The 7,987-nt window shown below is 44.6% G+C and overlaps 1 protein-coding gene across 2 annotated transcripts in view; it reads left to right on the plus strand.

Moving 5' to 3' along the window:
• Positions 1-250: 250 nt before the first annotated feature.
• Positions 251-7,987, plus strand: part of LOC308094634 (gamma-enolase) — a gene marked incomplete at its 5' end in the record, with an annotated part of 10,514 nt that continues 2,777 nt past the window's right edge. Inside the window, 9 exons of one of the 2 annotated variants that reach the window (XM_080441403.1) lie at positions 251-335; positions 955-1,050; positions 1,588-1,646; positions 2,682-2,751; positions 3,429-3,562; positions 4,506-4,597; positions 5,819-5,949; positions 6,252-6,449; positions 6,545-6,746. In XM_080441403.1, the coding sequence (XP_080297529.1) occupies positions 251-335; positions 955-1,050; positions 1,588-1,646; positions 2,682-2,751; positions 3,429-3,562; positions 4,506-4,597; positions 5,819-5,949; positions 6,252-6,449; positions 6,545-6,746 (1,067 nt within the window). The remainder of the gene's footprint in view (positions 336-954; positions 1,051-1,587; positions 1,647-2,681; positions 2,752-3,428; positions 3,563-4,505; positions 4,598-5,818; positions 5,950-6,251; positions 6,450-6,544; positions 6,747-7,987) is intronic. The other variant, XM_080441404.1, reaches the window with a different exon arrangement.

Raw genomic sequence — 7,987 nt, forward strand, 5'->3', positions numbered from 1 at the left:
TTTTTCTATATATCTGTCTACATCTCGTTTATCTCTCTGATTTGCCACGTTTCTCTCCCTCTCTCTACATTCTGAATCCCCTCCTTCCATATCTCTTCCTTCTCTCTCTCTCTGTCTCCTCCAATTAAGTTCAAATGTGCTTTATTGGCATGACTGTCAAAACAATTAAAAACAACCGATTAAAAACCGTCTCTTGTTTGCTCTTTACCTCTTTCTGTGTCTTCCTTTCTCTCTCTCTCTCTCCCTCAGGATGTCGATTGTGAGCGTGGTTGCCAGAGAGATCCTGGACTCTCGGGGAAACCCCACGGTGGAGGTGGATCTGCGCACTGAGAAAGGTGACTGCCAACATGCCTGTCAACAAGTATCCCCATCTCACTATGAACACAAGAAGGAAAGAAAGAAGGAAAGAAAGAAAGAAAGAAAGAAAGAAAGAAAGAAAGAAAGACAGACAAACAAGCAAACAAAATCTGTGAATTTTTCAATCCAAGTAGGGTCTCAATTCAAGTTCATGTTCCAGGAAAGTTTGAGAGCTGGTTCACACTCCTATTGGAAAGAATGCTCAGAATCACGTAATCATATACATAGACATCACCATGTAAACATAAACATGCTATTCATGGTCGTCAGCCTTTGTTCAGCTGGTTGGTCCTATAGGTCAATAGAAGTCAGTAGTATGTGGAAAACCGTTTCTGTATGGTGATGACCTTCGTTTGACCTCTAAACCAAGCAGTGCTCTGAACAGGGAAAAGGCTAGTTAGTCCCCATTAGCATCTCTGTTGCTCTTCTTCTGCCCTCCTTCCATCTCAATATCTCCCTCGATCCTGGTCTGTCCATCCTTCTAAACCTCTAACCACATCCCAATGCCTTATTTCCTCTCTCTCTCTCTCTCTGGCTGTCTCTCCTTCTGCGCCCCCTTCTTACTGCATCACCCCCCCCCCTCTCTCCCTCCCTCAGGTCTGTTCAGGGCTGCAGTGCCCAGTGGAGCATCAACAGGAATCTATGAGGCACTGGAGCTACGAGATGGAGACAAGAGCCGCTACAAGGGCAAAGGTGTGTGTGTGTGTGTGTGTGTGTGTGTGTGTGTGTGTGTGTGTGTGTGTGTGTGTGTGTGTGTGTGTGTGTGTGTGTGTGTGTGTGTGTGCGCGCTCGTGCGTGTGTGTGGGGAGGGAGAGCTGTCCTGTGTGTTATTGCAGGGCCCATACATAACTCAAACCTGCTCACGAGAACAGAGCTACCTATCTTTATTTAGTGTGTGTGTGTGTGTACGTGCATGTCTGTGTGTGTCGTGCATGTATGTGTGTGTGCATGCATGCATGAGGTGGGAGGCATTTCAGTGTCCCAGTTTCCTCGTATAATATTTATAAGTAGTTCACACAGAAAAAGAAAATAATTACAGCAGCTTGTTTTGTTTCTCCTCCCGTTTCTCTTCCACTTATTTTCTTTTTTTGTGTCCCGTTTCTGTCTCTGTGCTCTCCCACTCACCTCCTCCGCTCTCCTCTCCCTTCTTCTCTTCCACCATCTTCCTCTTCTCCTCTCGCCTCTCCCTTCTTCTCTTCCACCGTCTTCCTCTTCTCCTCTCCTCTCCAGGTGTACTGAAGGCAGTAGGACATATCAATGAGACTTTGGGTCCAGCTCTTATAGCCTCAGTGAGTCACCACAACTCTGTTCATTGTCAGCCACTGTAGTAACCACAGATAACCGACGCACGCACGCACGCACGCGCACACACACAATTGTCACTGTTTACTTAATGCATGCACTAATTAACTTGTAATAGAGGGCATGTACACTTCCCCAGCTAATGTCACTTATTAACATACCTTTAGCCAGAGATGGCGGGGGCTCATTAATCAAAACACCTGGTGTGGTGTGTAATAGCATTCCATGGCATCCACACGTTGCTCTCCCCTGTAGATCAGAACAAATGGACCTCTTACTGTTGGTGACAGCATCCATAGCATTGCTACAGTACAGATTAGCTTGGGCTGAGTGCCTATTGATTTGCAGATAAGCATCGCATCCCAGATGGGCTGGCAGGAAGCTGTGAAAATGAGATAAGGTCCATCCAGTTAAGAAAAGATTGATGGAAATTTACAAAATGGTGTGGGTGTGTGTTTATTTGCAAAGATGCTGTTTTACTGTACATGGTTGTATGAACGTGTGAGTATACAACATGTGTGTATGTGTGTGTACACACACACACACACACACACACACAAGCCTGTCTGGAGTTGTGGCCTTGCACGTCTATGCACGTGATCTGGACATGTGCAGCACTGCAGAAAAAAACTCCGATGATTTATCTCTGGAAGTATAAAAAAGGACCCATAACGGTCCATTTGTGCACTCTAAGGATTTTGCAGTGTGGTCAATTTGTTCAGGAGCAGATGGTCACAGGGTCAAACTTGTATTTCCCATTTATTTGTTAATGATTTACTTGATGTTCTTAAAGACAGTGAACATGTCATCTCATTTCTAAGCGCATGCCATTACATTCATGCTGTGTATCACATTCACCTGAATTTGTTCAAATGTAAGCATTTTTGGGTGTGGCTGCACTGTATTTATACTGTATGTTTACACTACAGTATATGTCTTTAATCGTGTGTGTGTGTGTGTGTGTGTGTGTGTGTGTGTGTGTGTGTGTGTGTGTGTGTGTGTGTGTGTGTGTGTCTCTACAGGGCATTAGTGTGGTGGAGCAGGAACAGTTGGATAACAAGATGATAGAAATGGATGGAACGGAGAATAAATGTAAGTCAAAATGAAAACATGAACTCTTTTGGCTGATCCAGCAATATACCATTGATGTCCATAAGTGTAACAAGCCTATATGTCTTGTCTAAGTATGGACGCTCTTAACTTAACCAGTCAGCATTTTTGTACCGTCACTTAGTTTAGCAAATATCCTTATGATCATTTAGGATAACGACTGTGGGTAGAAGAGGTGTCCCATTACCATATGACACCTCAGAGGGGCTGGCGTCCTCCAGGCCAGGAGATCTGGGGCTGCTGTCAATGCTGTTTCTCTGCTTGGATATTCTTCAATAAATTGTCAACACTTCACCAGGGTTGCCAGATCTGCTTATTATAATTTTCGTGCAATATTTGATTTGAAAATAGCCGATCTACAAGCTCACAAGATGCGACGCGTTGTGAGCTTGTAGATCTGCTATTTTCGAATAGCTGATATATGTTAAAGTGCTCATGTGGCCCATAGTCGCTTCTTTTGGGCTGGTTTTCCCAGACCTGGTTGCTTGTTTCTCTCACAGAATCTGGCAACGTTGCACTTCACCCTGACTGGATATTAATATTTTCCATAGCAGTAGCAATAAACGTATCTCTCTATATGTTTGCCTCAATGTCATAGGGTTGATAATTACTGTTTCCGTCACTCTCCTAATCCCCCGTGTCTCTTTCTTCTGTTATAGCTCAGTTTGGTGCCAATGCCATCCTGGGGGTATCTCTGGCCATCTGCAAAGCCGGTGCGAAAGAGAAAGACGTCCCCCTGTACCGCCACATAGCCGACCTGGCTGGAAACACCGAGCTAGTGCTGCCAGTTCCAGTAGGTTTTAGTTCCACACGACTACTCACTTTACCCTTACTTGAGAGAACAAACGTAGACAAGAGTTTAACTTTTTTCCTCTGATTCAGCCCACTCATTTTAACCTACTGAAAAATACGAGAGGTTTCATTCTAAAACACACACATGCTGATGTACTGATTCTGTGTTTTTTTTGTGGGTGGTCCACCCACCACACAAATGATAAATGTTACTTTTAGAGTAGTCTGCAAGTGGGAAGTTAAAAATGAAACTCTACCCTCATCTCCCCACCATCTTTATGTCTGATTTATATTTAAAGGACGACTTCACCCATTTTCAACCTATCGTCATATAATTGGTCCTCACTAATGCTCATGACAAAATTATTTTAAAAAATCTACTCTGTCTCTCATAGCAGAGCTGTGGACACTTCAGAAACCCGCCTATCAGTGACATCATCATTGGGCAGGTTTTTCAATATTATAACAAGATTTCAATATTATATATTTTTTTTACGTGAGAACAATGGGTTTCCATTATAGCATGCCAACTTTCCAGGAATAGAAATCCTGCAGTTTCTATTATAATAGTAGTCTATTAGCTTGGATATCCAATCAATGATGTCACTGGTAGGCAGGTTTCTGAACTGTCTCTCCTCTGAGACACAGAGAGTAGACAAAAATGGTACAATATTATCATGAGCAGTGAGGACCAACTACTGGTATATGAAGATAGGTTCAAAATGGGTGGCGTCGTCCTTTAATTGCATTCCGGTGTTGCACACCAAAAATAGCCGACGAGTAACTAAGTAACTCAGGCTTTACTCTCCTCTCACACTTTCTCTTGTCTACTACTGCTCTACTCTTCTTTCCTTCCCTAACCTCTTTCCTTTTCCCTCCTCTCTACCCCCCACTCCCCTCTTCTGTCCTCCTCTCCTCTCCTGTATCCTTCCTCACCTGTCCAGGCGTTTAACGTGATAAACGGAGGTTCCCATGCAGGCAACAAGCTCGCCATGCAGGAGTTCATGGTACTTCCTGTTGGGGCGGAGTCCTTCAAGTAAGAGTTCTGTAACATTACTGTCACGATATGAGACAAGTATGTTGGACCCAAGTGTAGAACCAGAACCACACAGGCAGGCAGGTCAAGTCGAATGATGATTTATTAACAGAAACTCACAATACAAACTTGCATTATAGCAGGACATACAATGGCAGGAACATACCATGACATCAACTATAAACTGGCAAATGCATATTGAACACATGGAGGTTTAAATAGACACAGGGATAACCAGACACAGGTGACACACAATTACAATCAACACTGGGATTGGCTGGGGCACAACAGGACACAGGTGTAAAACAATTGCAACGACATACTGGTGAGACAAGACAGGTAGCAACAACTAGGGCAGACAGGAAACACTAGGACAGTACTACAAAATAAGAGTATAAACAGACAGCTCATGACAATTACACTGTATACATTTTTATTCTTTAAAGATATTTCTTTGGCTTTTTCCGCCTGTATTAGATAGTACTGTAGTCTGACAGGAAATGGGGAGAAAGAGATGGGGAGTGACACGCAGTCGTCGGGATCGGGATTTGAACCCGCAACACACTGTCAGGCTGGTTGCCCGGACCCTATAGCCGTCCGGGCCACATTTCACAGTATTAAAGCTACAATCTGTCAGTTTGATATCCGTTGTCTCCCTCTCCCAATGGAGAGAGGTAATTGCAACAATGTCAGAACTACAATACATAAGGCAGCCTCATCTATAGTGTCCAATCCAGTGCTCGATAGTGTTTGCCATGATTGTTTCTCAAAGCTATAAACAATTCCGCCCACCGACTTGGACGCCGTGCTCGTCAATGCACAAGGCCACTGACTGCTCGGTATTCACATGGGCACTCGCCTAGCAGTCGCTCAGACACGCCTCACGAAAGGCCTCGTTGTCGGTGCGCCAGCCTTGACAGCATAGCAGTGAAAACAATGGGGAGCGTGGGTTGCGAAGTGTGCTGGTGCGAAAAACAAACATGCATCCAGTGCACCGTCTGTTTCAAATAACTTATTGACATAAGTCCTATCTAACACCAGAGTTGAAATTGCTCAATGTAAGGGGAGGCAGACAACCTCCGACCACTGCAGATATACTGGTTATATTGTAGCAACATACTACGATACAGAATTACAGATTGGTTAAAATACGTTTTTTTATTAATTAAAGGTTGATGATTAATAAGTTAATAATGACAGAATATTTTCCTCCCCCTGCAGGGAGGCATTGAGGATAGGCTCAGAGCTGTACCACACATTGAAGGAGGTGATACAGGAGAAGTATGGCCAGGATGCCACTAACGTGGGAGACGAGGGAGGCTTTGCCCCCAACATACTGGAGAACAGTGAAGGTAAGGGTAGATGGAGGAGGTTCAACTCTTTCCGAATACCTTTTCATCTTCGTCTCCTCCCCTATCAATCACTCCCTCCCACCCTCCTTTATCGCTATCTATTTTTCCCCATTCTCCTTCCCTCTCACTCTCATCCATCTCCCCATCCCTCAATGCTAACCATATTACCCGTCTCGCTCCCTCTCATCTCTGGTTACCCTCTCTCCCAACATCGCTCACTTCCCCCTGGTGTCTCATCTCTCTCTCTCTCTCTCTCTGTCTTTCTGTCTCTCTCTCTCTGCATCTCTACCGTCCTCCTACAGCTCTGGACCTGTTGCAGACAGCCATAGAGAAGGCAGGTTTCACAGAGAAGGTGGTGGTGGGGATGGACGTTGCCGCCTCAGAGTTCTACCGCGATGGAAAATATGACCTGGACTTCAAGTCCCCGCCGGATCCTGAGCGTCACATCACAGGAGAGGAGCTGGCTGACATCTATCAGGGCTTTGTCAACAACTACCCAGGTTATTACATTTCATGTAAAGTCGGCTCCAACCAAAAAATCAGCTAACTGTCACTAAAACTTCCTTTCTTTCTTTCCCCTTTCCTTCCATTCCAGTGGTGTCCATCGAGGACCCATTCGACCAGGATGACTGGGCGGCGTGGTCTCGCCTGACGGCCCAGGTGGGGATCCAGGTTGTCGGGGACGACCTGACGGTGACCAATCCCAAGAGGATAGAGAAGGCTGCAGAGGAGCGCGCCTGCAACTGTCTGCTCCTCAAAGTCAACCAGATAGGCTCTGTCACCGAGGCCATACAGGCGTAAGGGCTTATGTTATTCACTTTACACTGCGAGAGCAACAGCACAGTCAGAGCCTCAGTGCCCAGACTACGTCAATGAAAGCTCATCTAGAAATATCTGACATTTTACAAACAAGATTTGGGGTTGTTGCGAATCTTCCATTTAATTGTGTAATCATTTATGATTGCCTTTGCACAATTTGGATGGGAAATCATTTTGAAGCTTATGGATATACAGTAGGCTATAAATGAAATGCCAGTGGAAAACAGCTCTGAAAGAAATATGTAATGTTTGTCAAGCAACATTTCATCATGCAATGGAATATGAATTAGCAAATTACAAGTGCAACCACAGGGTCAGATCGTTCATAATACCCAGACAATAACTTCCTGACAACTCATTTGAGCATTACAACCAAATCTAATTAAAAACGAATCAGCTATAGCTACAGACTGTTGTGACGATCTCTTGGAGAACAAAATACAGCTGAGATGGATTATAGCAGAACTGCCCCTTTAAGGAATTATTCCTCCATGCAAGGCTGTATGTAACCTGTTCTAACCAAGGACACCAAGTATGTATGACCTATAGAGAATAGCTGACCTGCTATCAATCACACTGTATAAGGGACACATGTGGACACATGTGCCCTCCCAAGGACACAGACAAACACACACACACACACACACACACACACACACACACACACACACACACACACACACACACACACACACACACACACACACACACACACACACACACACACACACACACACACACACACACACACACACACAGTCATCCACCCTACTGTCACTCATCTCTCTGCCTATGTTGGCCTCCAGGTACAGGGAGCATGCACACTTACTATAAACACACACACACACACACACACACACACACACACACACACACACACACACACACACACACACACACACACACACACACACACACACACACACACACACACACACACACACACACACACACACACACACACACACACACACACACACACACACACACACACACACAAAACCTATTTTGAAAAGAGAAATACATAAAAAGGTAGCAACAGAAGCTTTTAAGTGTAAAAGATGATCTGCTAACCAAATGTATCAATTCCCAGTGATTGTGATCCACTCAGGGAATAGTTACTCTAGGAATAGTTTAAACAGTTTGGAGAGAGAGAGAGAGAGAGAGAGAGAGAGAGAGAGAGAGAGAGAGAGAGAGAGAGAGAGCATAGGGACTAGTC

Source organism: Gymnoscopelus braueri (assembly GCF_963280865.1).
Source record: "Gymnoscopelus braueri genome assembly, chromosome: 11".
Taxonomy (NCBI): domain Eukaryota; kingdom Metazoa; phylum Chordata; class Actinopteri; order Myctophiformes; family Myctophidae; genus Gymnoscopelus; species Gymnoscopelus braueri.